Source organism: Rhipicephalus sanguineus, chromosome 6 (assembly GCF_013339695.2).
Source record: "Rhipicephalus sanguineus isolate Rsan-2018 chromosome 6, BIME_Rsan_1.4, whole genome shotgun sequence".
In the NCBI taxonomy this organism is placed as follows: domain Eukaryota; kingdom Metazoa; phylum Arthropoda; class Arachnida; order Ixodida; family Ixodidae; genus Rhipicephalus; species Rhipicephalus sanguineus.
Genome location: NC_051181.1, coordinates 604168 through 618634, shown reverse-complemented (window position 1 = coordinate 618634; position 14467 = coordinate 604168). Strand labels below are relative to the sequence as shown.

Genomic DNA, 14467 nt, shown 5'->3' with positions numbered 1-14467 from the left:
TCTGCAATGAAACAACCAGGGACTGCAATGGGCCTCTTTGACAAGTATACTAGCCTAACTGCAGGAGCAGAAAGTGCCTGTCCATCAAAATGCTGCCTAGAAGGATGCCATTTATCCCAAATCTACAAGAAAGTCATATCCATACAACCAATCAACATGGTAACGTGAATTACAGGGCAAGCGGACGCTGTCGCAGCCAGAATGTTCAAAACTTTCTCGTTGCATCTATTTTCACTTTCTACCTCGTGGTGCGACGTCTTCTGCATGTCCTGGAAGAGCAACACTATCTGCTACGACAGCTTATTGCTTTCCTATCGGAGGTCTACTTGCGAGGCCTAGCTACACACATATATTTACGCCCTCAGCACCTACAGGGGAAAATTGTTGGCGATCAAAGTGCATTGCCATGAGCAGGGCTCTAGCAAATGAGAGAGGACCCTTCCAGATGAGACTGCTCACAAACTTGTAGCGAATCTTCCTGGGAAGGAAAAAAGCACATAGCGGTAACATACAGCTTGCTGAGCACAACTAACGAAATGATGCCATTCGACCACAACATTGTTTGCTGTAGTGAAATGAGCATGCAGGGCTGCATAGTGAAGGGTTGCAGCAAGTTTCAAACGCAAGAAGAAAGGAGCACACAGGACAAGGCTGGACATTGTGGGGATACTATCACCCCCTGTAAATTTGTTTGCGCCTCATGCAACACGCGCGTCTCGCGGATAGGCCGCAGCGGCCGACGAGCAAGCAGTAGCACTGTGCTCGTGCGCGTTAGGGTTAGCGCGGTGGCACCGGCAGCGCCGCCGCGGAGAAGCTAGGCTGGCAGACAGAAAACAGCAGCGAGTCTCTTGGGTTTGGCGGCGTGCGTGGATGGACGTCTCCCGCGGTGGGTACGTCCAGGACGAGACAGCGGCGACGCCGCATTCGCGGTGCATTGTATGTCTTATGTCGTCTTGTGTGTGTTATGTTTTCGGGGTATTCATTAGCATTGTGTAAGGTTATTTACCAAGTCAACTAGTTGTGCATTACATTAGGCAGGCGAGCTCGCCATATGTAAAAAGCAAGTTAATAAACGTACGCGTGTAGTTGCACGACCGCGTGAACTGTCTCCGTGTGTTCCGACAGCGGCTCATATCTTTGAGACCCCACACGCTGCCCAACGTGGAAGTCTTGGAGCATCGGGCAACAGTTTTCGCGGTTCGGGGCAACATTTGTGTGAGTCGAGTTACAGTAGGCCTGGGGGGGGGGGGGGGGGATTTTCATCGCTAGCGTCGGCGGCGTGCTTTCTTGAGAGCAAGGAGATCGGTTGCTGTGGCGTTTGAACTTGTCGGCACGCTAAGAGTTTTTTCTGTTCGCAAGTGGTTGATTTTTTTATTTTTAAGAATGTCGCGTTGAGTTGTCAGTACGAGAGCCACGTGGTCCGCATCCTGGGAGATCAACGCATAGAGCACGTGGACTGTAGGCAAGCCCGAAGCGAGTGAGTACGGAAGCCACGTAGGTGGTCCGAGTTTTCCGTAAATAGTTTCTTCTGTCTCTTTGACTCTGGGAGTCGCGGCTTGTGTAGCCGGGTGGCCAGGGGCCACGGGTGTCGTTGCTGCTGGTATTGCGGCTCGACGCCGGGGCGTCGTGACATCGTCCGGCATAGGCGCACGCAGGGTTCCCCATCGGGGGGGGGGGGGGGGGCGAGGGTTCATCGCAGTGCCCCCCCCCCTACGAAGTCAATGTACGAGGCAGATTTTGCGCCCCCTCCCCTCTAAGGTGATTAGGGGGGCGGCCGCCCCCTGCCCCCCTGTGCGCACGCCCATGCCGTCCGGAACAGTGGGCGCCGATCGCTCGGTAAGCTGCTGTCTGCACCGTGCGCGTAGGGCCACCTCACAGAGCTGATGTCTCCTTGCCGCTACCTCTTCTGCGCCTGTGCGGGGTGCTTGTTGGATGCCGGTTGTTGTCGAGCGACTCGCTAGGCCTAAGCAGAAAAATAGAGGCGCTGGCCTAAGGCTCTGCGGAGCTGCCTGTCGCACGTGGGACACAACCCGTTGGATCGTGGCGTTGAGGTGTTGCACTCTGCTATCCCTCATTTAATTTTAGCTTGCGTTGCACAAATTAACGAAAGCAACATTTGTTCACTTGAATTTGGTGTCTCACCCGCCACCGATATCATTGCTAGCCGTACTGAACATCGTACCACGCGGGCGATGCGCCCGTAGCTCCCTTCCCTTTGTCCTACAGCACCGTTCTGTCGAGTGTTTTGAATGTACGCAGCGGGAGTGATGTAACCCGCGGTTGGCTGTCTTCTGCACATCGTCTTCGCCGCTGGCCAGGAATGCGGTCGAGACATCTCGGGCAATGGACATGCCTGTGACCTGCGTAGCTGCCTTCAAACCGGCGCCCTCGTGAGTGCTGCCCGCAACCAGAAGACGCGACGCTCTCTCGCGCCGGCGGCCACGTTGCCTTTGCGGTTCCGGGACTGAGGTCAAGTCGTCCAGCCAGTGCAGCGGTGTCGACCAGCGGCTGTGTCGCAGTGCACGGACATTCTTTAGGGACATTTACTCCACATGTGTTGTCTTCTTTAGCAGAGCTTGTGTAGTTGTTTGTTTCTAAGTTTTTTTTTTACCGGAATATGTGTTGATTTAAGGTTGGGGGGATGTGGGGGTGCTGTCAGCCCCTGTAAAGTTGTTTGCGCCTCATGGCGCACGCGCGTCTCGCGGATAGGCCGCAGCGGCCGTTGAGTAAGCAGTGGCGCTGTGCTCGCGCGCGTTAGGATTAGCGCGGTGGCGCCGCCGCGGAGAAGCTAGGCCGGCGGACAGAAAACAGCAACGAGTCTCTTTTGGGTTTGGTCGCGTGCGTGGATGGACGTCTCCCGCGGTGGGTCTGTGGGGGACGAGACCGCGGCTCGCTCCCCGCGGGCCCCTCGTGGTGAGTCGTGCATCGGCGACGCCGCATTCGCGGTGCATTGTATGTCTTATGCTGTCTTGAGTGTGTGTTACGTTTTCGGGGTATTCATTAGCATTGTATAAGGTTATTTAGCAAGTCAACTAGTTGTGCATTAGATTAGGCAGGCGAGCTCGCCGTATGTAAAAAGCAAGTTAATAAACGTACACGTGTTGTTGCACGACCGCGTGAACTGTCTCCGTGTGTTCCGAGAGCGGCTCATATCTTTCAGACCCCACAACATACAAGTTTATTAAGAAACGGTTTTCCCTCGGATACCACCACGCATGCGTAAAAAGCCAACAGCATCATCATGTCAACGCACTATCTAGCACGCACCCCCACCCTCCCCCTCTTTCTTTATCATAACTGGACCTTAACACGTGCGCTACATGGGGAATTATAGATTCTCCAGGTACTGAAATTCTTCATCAGTTATATGCACCGAATGTTCATTGACACATAATTCAGCGCCAAACTTCCTGATGTGGCAAGCTTTTAAGCCTTCAACCAGACGACAGCCTAGAAGTAGTTGCAAAGAGTATTTTAATGTGCTTTGAAGATTCCTCCTGGGGCCTTAAGTTCACCTATGACCTCTACAATGAGAATGCCATCACGGACACAAGAAAGGAGTCAGGACACCACAAACGCCGACTGTGGTGTCCTGACTTCTTTCTTGTGTCCGTGTTTGCACGTCCTGTCTTTTTAGAGAGAATGCAATTAGATTTCTCGATTTGGACATTAGGTTTCAGTGTGGTGGTCATGTGTGCTGGCGTTACTGTCCCAGGTCAACAAAAGCGAATCGTCCCATTCGAAATTGATAAAAAGAGGCATTGTTTCGTTGTGCTTCACAAATGCTCTAAACAAGAGTTGCATGGACACCATGCAAGAAAGTTTTGATGCCAAAAAGGCTAGGTTAACTTCAGCAGGATACGTGAATTCACTACTCACAACTGTGGCTGAAACCTTGTTCAGCAAGATGATGAGAAAGGAGTCAGTGAAGGCTGACAAAGGCATGGATTGCTCGAAAAGGAAAGAAGTCGAAGTGATGCCATATCTTCATGGCTTATCTCACAACGTTAAACGGGTGGCCACAAGAATTGGCATTCCACTGATGTTTTCTGCGCCCAGAAAACTGGCCGGGCTGTGCAAAACCATCACAGGAGGGAACAAAGATGCAAGCAGTGGGTGTGGGAGAAAACACTCTACTGTTTTCACAAAATGCATGACATCTGTAGTGTATCAGATACCTCTCTCCTGCGGTCGGTCCTACGTGGGCCAGACGGGCCGATGCTTCAATGAGCGCGCGCGGGAGCATCGTAATTTGCTGTCAATTGCAAGAGGTGTGGATGCACACCCCAATGCGAGTGTGTCTCGATTGTGGGGAGGGAACGCAATAGACTAGAAAGAGAAATATGCAAACCTGTCCACATCAGGAGGTTGGGCGCTTAATTATGTGTCAGTGAACCTTCAGTGCATATAACTGATAAAGAATTTCAGTACCTGGAGAATCTATAATTTCCCACGTAGCACACGTGTTAAGGTCCAGTTAAGATAAAGAAAGAGGGGGGGGTGGGGGTGCGTGCTAGACAGTATGTTGACATGAGGATGATGTTGGCTTCTTACGCATGCGTGGTGGTATCCTAGGGAAAACCATTGTCTAATAAACTTCAGTTGTAAGAACAGCCTTGCCCTGTGCATTTCTTTCTTCGCACTGGCTGTGGCGATTCCCATGCGCACGCGCATTTTCACTGATTCTCGGGCTGCTGCATGAGCGTTCATGACCGGGTCAGTCTGCGAGCAGGCGGCCCATATTAACGCGATAGCGTTAGAGAGCTCGTGTCGCAGAAATTCCGCCGTCGGTGTCGGCACCGTTGGTTGTGAGCGAAAAATCATCCGTGAGCGAAAACTCGAGAAACAAATAAAACAAAGAATAAAATTTTCGGTCCCATTGAGGATCGAACCCGGGCCGTTCGCGTGGCAAGCAGGTGTCCTACCACAAAGCCACGATGTCACTTGCAGCTGCTTCGGAAAAAAACACTACATAAATGCCATGTAGTGGAAGGTGTCTCCTTAACGCACTTTGTTCGACAGGTGTCACGACGAAAGCGAGCCCATTCGGCGATTTGTAGGCGCATTTGGGAGGCCATCAAACTACGTCGAAAAAGGCCGGGATAGTGCAGCCATCGCCGCTAAAAACCCACACGAACCTTCAAACAGCTCTAAAAATGGACAACTATGTCCATCTAGCGGAAAACATATCAAGCCAACACAGGCTTTCTAGAGGAGGCGTTGATCATGCAAACAGCAAACGCTAGATAATGTGCTGCCATCTGTGAGGCATTGTGAGACTCTTCATGGCCTCCGAGATGGCAAGCGCGCGGCGTATTACTTGGAGGCCACGCGACTCTTGCTTTAGATCGAAAACCTGTATATACCATTCGCTCGCGCGCGCGTGTGTCTGTGTGCGTGCGTGTGTGCAACAATACACATTAATAAGTATGCACTTAGTGGTTGAAGTGCGCACTAGGGGCCGGATTTCGCTATTGCGTTCAACTCTTAAAGGCGAAGCTTAAGGGTCCCCCAATTTTCTTACCAGAAGACCAAACTGCACAGAAACATCACCTGGTTTCCTGCCCACATGGGCAAGGATGTCCACCCCGTTTTCCCCAAAGCCAGTGAGCTTGCCCATGCCCGCGCACGCGACCTGTCCCACCGTGACGGGCAATCGGCATCTAATTTTTCGGATGGCATCCGCCAGCTTGATTCTCTCCTCACCTTAAATGAAATGTGCAAACATTATCAATTGGACAGGCGTAGCTTCCCGCACCCGCAACTCTCGAGGGCCCAGTAAGTGACCTTAAGAATTCTGCAAACGGGTACTTACCCGTCGCCTTTAGTGTACAGCAGATTTATTGATAGCATAAAGCCGCACTGCCCTCACTGCGACGAGAGACGATGCACGTTACCCCAAATGCTCTGGCAATGCACGGCGATGGCGAGGATCTCGGCACAGAGGACGCCTGGAGGACGGCAATCACCAGCTCGGACTGGGAGGTCCAAATCCGGGCTGTCAGAGGGCCCGCAGTTTGTCGGAGGGGCTCGCCCTTCCTGTACCAACGTGGGTGCAGCCCGCAGCCGACCCTCCCTCTTGAGGGGAATCGGCGCCTCGGGACAATTTATAAATAAAGTTCATCGACTGGCTGTTCTTGTGCTCGTGTTTAAAGCTTGCTGGAACCCTTCACTACATATCATGTACCACACTGCTAAAATGCAGGGCTGCAACTGCGAAGTCGTACGACGGCAATTCAGCTTGTGTATTCACAGTGCCCTTGCTATCAGCTCATAGTAACTTATCAGTAGTAGTTGTCTTAAGGGGGAAGCAGCAAGGTGTAAAACGCGAGGTGGCCGTCTATGTCGAGACTGTGGAGTAATAGGGCCTTGTTGCGATCTGGTGGGCCATCTGAGGCACCCAAATCAAGCAAGAGATTCCCGAACATGCGGAGCCATTGCAGCCATGCAAACGCAGGGCGACCAGGCACAGTGGGTCAAGCTCCGAAAATGCTCGTGATGCAGACCCGCCATTGGCGAAAATCAAACCCCTGACACCTCGCTGCCAATGAGTGGTCAAGTAACCAAAACATTCAGTTGCACCAGCAGCAGTGATCCCGAGACCAAATATACAACACATGGCACGGACAATATTACAAAAAAAAAACACCATGATGGCTGTAGTGCCATCTCTGACAAATCTGGAAGTGAGCGAGGGTGCAGCAGCTAGCACACACGTAGCATGGGATCAGAAACGACTTATGGCTATCCAACATATCAGCCAGGAGAAATCCTCTTTTTCAAGATATACCACTGTGTGTTTGTGTTTGTCAGCTCCCCACACTGCATGTGTAACTACAAAACTTGGTTGAGGTGTTTGCAGCTGTGTGATCAACAAGCTTGAGGGGTAGTTTAGAGCCCTTTTGAGTTGTAAATGGCCGACTGGACTTGCACAGACGGCAGGTGGTGTTCCAAGATGGCTGGCAACCAGTAATTGGCTGCCACTTCAATGCGCTTGCAAGAACTGCACTTTGGAATAATCAGAAAGATGGGTCAAGCACTATCCTCTGACTATGTGAGGCTATTGCAGAAGAAGGGTGTGGTCACGTACAGGCGGCCATACCTGGCGATGGGATCGGAGACGGCGCTGTCGAGCGAGGCGGACGACTTGGCCGCTGCCTGGCCCAGCAGGCTCTGCAGGGTGCATGCCCCCTGGGGCTGGGCCGACAGCGGGATGCTCTGGAGCACCACCTCGTACTCGACAAACTCCGAGCGTGGCAGCGACAGCACCTGGCGCTCCTCCTCGGGCAACTTGGCCATCATCAGCAACGCCTCCTGGTTGTGGATTGTCACCCCCTTGGGCCGCTCCTCCTTGGGGAGGTTCTGCAAGTGCAAGTCGGTACGTGTAGCCAACCAGATTCCCTTTCATTCCTTGGCATTAGGTTCAGATATACCCTCATAATTTTTTTCCATTACCGTTTCTCAACAGTTAGCTGCTCTTAAAAAGTTTTCAGTAAGTGCACTATATTAGCCAGCATATTATGCTACGTGCATTTTACTTATTGTAGCCTTATTTTATGCCACCACTATTCCTTGCACTTTATGATAGTACAAGTGCTGGACCATGGAATGGCTATCTAATAAGTGCTGGGAACAATGTCCTGTTTATTTTGTTGTTGTTAAAGTCAAATACAAAACAACCTTTAGACATCTGTAAACGAACATTGTGGAGAATATGTTTATTACATGTCTTGATAAATGCAAGCAGTTGGTTAACTGTTTGTCATTTCTAGGTGCCTGTAACAAGTTTTGCATTCCACGGACAGTGCCAAGGAGGTTTAAACAAAATGCTGGAGTGGAAGCTCTTTCAACATCTTAACAGCAAATGTGAAGCCAGCATTTGCCCTTACTTTACCTCAAAAACATAGCCTTTTGGGTGATGCCCAATTAGAGATAAATTGTTTTTGTCCTGTTAGCCTAGATGTTAGGTTAATCACTGATTAAGAGATTGCTGATGCCGATGTCTCCAGAGGAGCGTTGGTAGAACTATCTCTGATAAAGCCTGCCTGGCAGGCCTGGCCTGTTCTGCCCTGCCTGCCCGCATCTCGTGGTCAGCTCACTAACCAGGCACTGTCGGCCGCAGAAGTTTGCTGTATCTGCAGTGCATGGCGGAGCGACGAAAAACTGCATTGCTACGCCACCTGCCGTCACAAAGCATGGTGTCGATGCTTCCATGCCTGGTGCACTTTGCGCATGCATGTCTTCACCATCAGACAAGTCTCGCAGCTCCATCTTTGACACTTGTGGCAGCTGCTGAAGCACCACATAAACATTGCCGCTCATCTGCTTTGGCTGCTCAATGGATGACGGAACTCCCACGCATCTTTTGCACGCCACACAACATTGTTTGAATAAATGTTATTTTCCAAAGATGTGCTCACTGAACATGAATTGAATTTCAAATTGATAACACCAGCACAGCGAAGCTTTTGTTGTAACTCAATTTGTGCTGGCCGCACTTTGCTTGTGATTCATGCATATGCCATACGATCCAGACACCTAAAAAAAGCAGGGATATGAAGCACCGTAACCACTGTACCACCATGGTGGCCTTTGTCAACCATCGCAGTGCCGAAGTAGAGGACCGGTGAGTTGGATAGGAAAGAGAGAGTGCCAGGCACGGAAGCCTTGACACCGTGCTCTGTGACAGCAGGTGGTGCAACAATGAAGTTTTCCGCCACACGCTGCAGATCCCGCAAGCTTTTGCAACATATACCAAAATGGACCTTTCTTCTACACATGTGGTGCTGCACTTTCCCATGGGGGCAATGTTTAGCGAGACAGCGTATCGGCCAGCAAGCGTCCATAGGATTGTGAAGACATCATATGAAATTCCATTCTTTTTCCAAACTTTTTGCCTATCTTCAGAGGTGATCCGTTGGGACATGCTAGCGCGTATACTGCTGAACCTTCGGCAAGCATTTTATGAGGATTTTACAGTCTTCAGCCTGTGGCAGGAGCACAAGAAAGGTGGCCGACCAGTCTGCTATCTCAAAGGCTACACCTTACCACCACGCATACGCCAAATCAGGCACAGCACTCAAACCTAGCGCACCGATCGGAGACAAAGGTAGTTGAGCAGCCTATTTATTTGCAAATAAAACAGTTAGGCACATTAAGTGTATTATTGAGAAATTCAATCCATAACATACAGATCTTATGCGAATTTCATCCTTTTCTCAAATGTGGGAGCATTTGCATAAAGGTAAAGCCTGCCTTCTAGATATGTGGAGATAGGTTTGCGCAACCGGGAAGGATTGCGACGTTCCTCTACCGCCACATCGCACAAACATGCTTGTTGACTCTCTGACAAGTTCCAGAGAAGGCACTCGAGGCAGGACGTCAACAAAACGCGGGTTTCTTAGCTCAGGTTGCAGCACAGTGTGACAATCACGGGATGGCGGGCCGCACAGAGTAACTCTGCAAGACCGATCGAGTACGTTTGCTGGCGACTATCACATAAAGGGAGCAGCCAAGCGCACGGACGAGAAGCCGCCTGCCAAGGCAGTGCGTGAACCTCTCGTTGCAGGCCTGAGAGCATCTGTCCGCGGTGAGCAAACGCCAGAAAGCAGCCAGCTCAGGTGGAGACTGGGCTGTCACTGGTGGCCAATGAGGACGGGAGTGGCACAGTGCCATAAGCTAGCGCAATGTGCTACGTGTGGCACCCTGACGCTTCTATGCTGGGAAGGGGCGAAGCCAGCAAGCATGTATTGCGTTGGACAATAAGGCCTGGCATCACAGCCCAGGCCGGCACATTGCACTAGCTGGGGAATGAGGCGCCATAGGAAAGGGCGCTCTCGATTCCCACAGATTGGAGTTTGTGAACTGGTTGGAGGCGTTTGCGAAGCACCGTTGATGACCACTTTTCAGTTTTATCTTGAGAAACCGGGCAACTAATGATGCCAAGTGCTTCTTCAAAATGTCATAAAGATAATGCAGGAAATGTCTGCAATATTTGAACACAAACAGAGCTACTGTAAGCATGAAATTCATCCTAAACAGAAAAATGTTCGTTCGGGCGGCGCGCTTTCAGTAACAAACATTAACGGCGAAAAAGAGAAAACTCCAACCAGAAATTTATTTTAGATATCCGACGTTTCGAAGCCTGACCGGCTTCTTCTTCAGGGGTGAGACGGCCCGAGACGCACGGCGCTTATATACGCCTTCCAGCCGACACTTGTCTCAAGCCTTGACAATAGAGGGAGGGCAATGTCCCCGCGGTGCGGTTGATGTTTCCCGCTGTCTATTACATATCCCACGACTCGAGGAGGAGCCGCCGGCGCTAGCTGCTTTCTTGTTCAAGGATCACCGCATCGTCAGGATTAATGCGGTGGTCAAACTTCTCGCGTGGTCCGCCACTGCACTCCGTTCGCTGTTCAATTGACGGAGATCGTTCTTGTGCTGCCGCATTCTTTCTCGAAAGTTCTTTGTTTCCCAAATGTACGAGGCGGGGCAGTCGGAGCACGCGATCCTGTACACGACCCCTGCGCTTTTTCCGCCGGTGCGCGGTCTTTGGGGCGAGGAAGCTGCCGATTGTGGTGGACGGCTTGTGGGCTACGTTGACCCCTGCCAACTTGCTTGATGTCTCGAGCCTCTAGGCATGATGATAGAGCAGTAGCGAACATCGGAAAAAATTAGGAAGCTTGCACACTAATTGCTGACCTAAAACAGCCAGAAAATGCTTCATGATGCAGGTATTTGTCGCAGCAGCCGCTCAAGTACAGTACTCACGCATTCAAACGAGACGTCATAAAACCTTTGTCCGTAAAGTTTCGAGACTGATCCATTTTCTTCTCTAAAGGCCTGAACACACGTACGCGTTGCAGCGCGTCAGCGCGTGATATTTTGACGCGGCGCCGCGCCCTCTCCTTATGGAGAGAGAGGGCGCACAGCCTCGCGTAGCCGCGCGCCCTCTCTTCCTATATGGAGAGGGCGCGGCGTCGCGTCAAAAGGTCACGCGCTGCAACGCGTCCGTGTGTTCAGACCTTAAGAATGATTCCCCAGAACAAATCTTGGTGCGTATGTGTAGCACCATCTTTTCGGGCTAACCTGAGCTATTTATGTTAATTGCTGTGGCAGCCGTTAGATGGCACTACATGTAGAAAAATTACGTTGTCACTAGTGGTCTGCGCATTCTACTGTGAGTGAATGTGGAGAGATGGACGTCCCCTTCGAACAGCGTGTAAACATAAAATTCTCTGTTTACAGCCCGCATGCTATCGAATGCTCTCGACATTAGTAAGACAACATGCTACCAAATTTTGCATGAGAACTTGGGGAAACGAAAGTTGAACGCCAGACTTGTGCCGCACTCCCTCACACAGGACCAGAAGGACACGTGGGCATCAGTGAGCACTGATTTGCTCTCCGAGGCAGAGAAGGATGCTGCATTTGTCGACAGCATCATTGCTGAAGACGAAACATGGTGTTTTACACTGTAGCGTCATCATCATCGCCACTCATACTCATCGTCATTTTCCAACCACCGCGCCGTGCCTCTCGCGCAGCTCATGCCTAGCGCTCGAGGCGCGAGGTAGAAGAACGAGCTCACGCTCCTGGAGGCTGGACGCCGGCAGCCGCTGCCGCTCTGCTGGTACTAGGGCCTTCGAATAAAAGTGGCGAGATTTCGGCACGGTCACTTCGGCCGCCTTGACGTCTACCTCTCTCGCTACAACACGATCCTCAAACGAAGAGGCAGAAATGTAATTGAGAAGCGCGCGAACTTGAGCTTGTTGGTACACATTCATAGTAAAAAACAGCGCGAAAACACAAGGACGACACAGATGAAACGGGACTAGCGCTGGCTACCAACAAATGCGTTTATTCTTGCGGTGCAAATATATAGGCTTTTTGAACAGGGAAAAGACGGAGGGCAGGGAGAGGGCTTTCCTAGCACATGCGCACTTGTCGGGCTCATCAACGAAGCGTGGAACGCTCAACTGCGAAGATAGCTAATCTCTTTGTCAGTTAGTGCGATAGAAGGGGAGCTTATACAAGACTGACCTGCCTCATGGATGGCGAAGGCTTCATATATTTCGCGGGCGCGATTATCACGGTACCGGCACACGATGCACGTGTGGTGAAAGTTTGGGGTGCATCCACACGCGGCACAATGTATTGCCAGATTGCTACCTGTTTTCGTTCTAATGTTGTTGGAATGTTCACGAAGGCGATCGTTCACACAGCGGCTAGTCTGACCAATGTAGTTGCTGCCGCAGGATGTGGGAACCTCGTAGATAACACCCACACTGCACGGGACGAAGCGGGTGACATGCTTCTTCTTGCACTCCTGACTTGCAGGGCTTGAGTTGTTCACTCTCCTGCACAGTGAACAGAGTTTCATAGGTGCCGAATAAACGACGTTGACACTGACGCGTGCGGCAGCTTTTTTGATGCGGTGGACACTCCATGTAGATAGGGTATCACCGCAAATTTCGCTCCTTGGTCAAATTGCTGGGATGTCGTTGAAAATCGCCGCAGGTCTCTTAGGATGACTTCCGCTAAACCAGATAGAAGCCGTTCAGGAAAGCCTGCCGTCGTCAATCGCTGGACTTGTTGAGAGAAGCTTGCTGCAACTTCATGGGAGCAATACCTAATTAAGGCGTTTTTCATTGCAGACAGCGCAATGGCACGCTTGACGAGCTTGGAATGGTGAGACGTGGATGGAAAAAGGCCCTTCTCTGAGCGGGCCCGCATACTTCCAGCATGTGTGCACTGCACCGAGGTGCAACCTGAGGTCAAGAAATCGCAATTGACCGTTAGAGGGGAGCTTCTTGGGGAATGAGAACCCGGGAAAGCACGTCGAGAAGTGGGCGAAAACCTTGTCGATATTTTCACTGGTCGTCTCAGGAGTCGTCCGGAACAGCACCAGGAAATCGTCCACGTACCTGAAGGTTCTCACGACGCCAAACCGCCCGATGCCTTCTTGCAGCTTCCTGTCGTAACGCGCTAGAAGCAGGTCATTCAGGATCGGGGCTATGCAGGACTCGATGCAGAAGCCATCTCGCTGCACGTACAGGACATCGTCTCGTTTGATGACGGTGGAGGAAATATAGAGCTGCAGCAGATCCACGAACCTGGTGACGCTTGTGCGAACCGCGTTCTGAAAACGGGTTGCACCGTACACTTCGATGCCTTCATAGACAGTGTCAGCGAGAGCTGCCTGGGGAAGTGAATAAAAAAAAGGTCCCTAATGTCAGCTGAAAAACCTTGTACTCCTGGGGGGCATGTGTCAAGCAGGTACTGCGATACGTCTGATGGTTTCCGAATGATGAAAGGGTAATCCACTTCAAGTAAGTTCAGGCTTTTCTGCAGGTATGTTCTCAAACATACCTGCAGAAAGGTATGCGTTCACGGGTATGCGTTCCTGCATTTTTCTTATTATTTTGAGGAGAATACAGCTCTTTCTTTTTGCTAATAAACCAACAATGAGCCCGTAAAAGTTCATAGCCTCGCTCCTATGCTCGTTCCTTATGACGACAAGGCCGCCTTCCGTAAGGCTGCCTTAAAACCGAATAAGGCGAGTTTATGAAACGCACTGCGACCTTTTCTTACCCTTACACTTGTCCCTTCCTTACGAAAGGCCGCCTTATAGCGTTAAGATAAGGTTGGTTTGTGAATACGGGCCTGTCTCGGAACTTCACGAACAAAGGTTGTATTTTAACACGAAAGTGTTTTATGCCGGGGTCCACCAAGACTTCAGTGACGTATGTCCGTCACGGAAATGATGTCGAAAAAATTTACACGATCAGATGACAAAGAAAAAAGCATGGTTGATCCCTCCGTCATAGGAATCGGAATAACACGAAAGTAAAGCGTGTCCTTACAGAAATAACTGAATGTTTTCTGTACATTGATATAAGAGAGTTTGCACAATGTATATTGATGTCTGCTAGCTATAGCACCGTTTAACGTGGATGTGCCCACTTTGATGATTGGTGGTACATCCATCCCGACGACTAACGTCCCTGCTAAATGATTAAACAAGCCCTTGTGGTAGCTGTAGTTGTTAACGGTGAAAGCGTAATCAGAGAACGAGGTGTGACTAGCCAGAAGAGCGTCGGATATTGGACGCAGAACTTGGTCGCCATCCCGCGGCATGTTAAAATGTGATTGAACACCACGGCCGGACTAGAGGGGAAACGCAGGCGCGCGTCGCAGAGCTATGAGCGAGGCCGACGCTTTTACGACGCTTGGCTAAGGTCGCCACGTCGCGGTGTGTTAAGGCATTGGCAAAATTGAACTTCTATTGAAAACGCGCGGAATGGGAGGGACGTGTAACGCGCTGCAGGTGCTAATCGTGGAGGCCACAGTAATGACGAATTACTTTCCTTTACCGCTCCCAGAGGCCAACACCACCCCGCCGACCGGGAGAGTGGTAGATATAAAAGGCGCGTTTGTAAAGCCTCCATAGTCTGTTGCCGTGGCG

The 14467-nt window shown here is 50.9% G+C and overlaps 1 protein-coding gene across 1 annotated transcript in view; it reads right to left on the bottom strand.

Annotated features, from left to right (window-relative positions):
- Nucleotides 1-14467, bottom strand: part of LOC119395565 (WD repeat and coiled-coil-containing protein) — a 253218-nt gene that overhangs the window by 111395 nt on the left and 127356 nt on the right. Inside the window, exon 10 of the mRNA XM_037662540.2 lies at nucleotides 7091-7362. Within this exon, the coding sequence (XP_037518468.1) occupies nucleotides 7091-7362 (272 nt within the window). The remainder of the gene's footprint in view (nucleotides 1-7090; nucleotides 7363-14467) is intronic.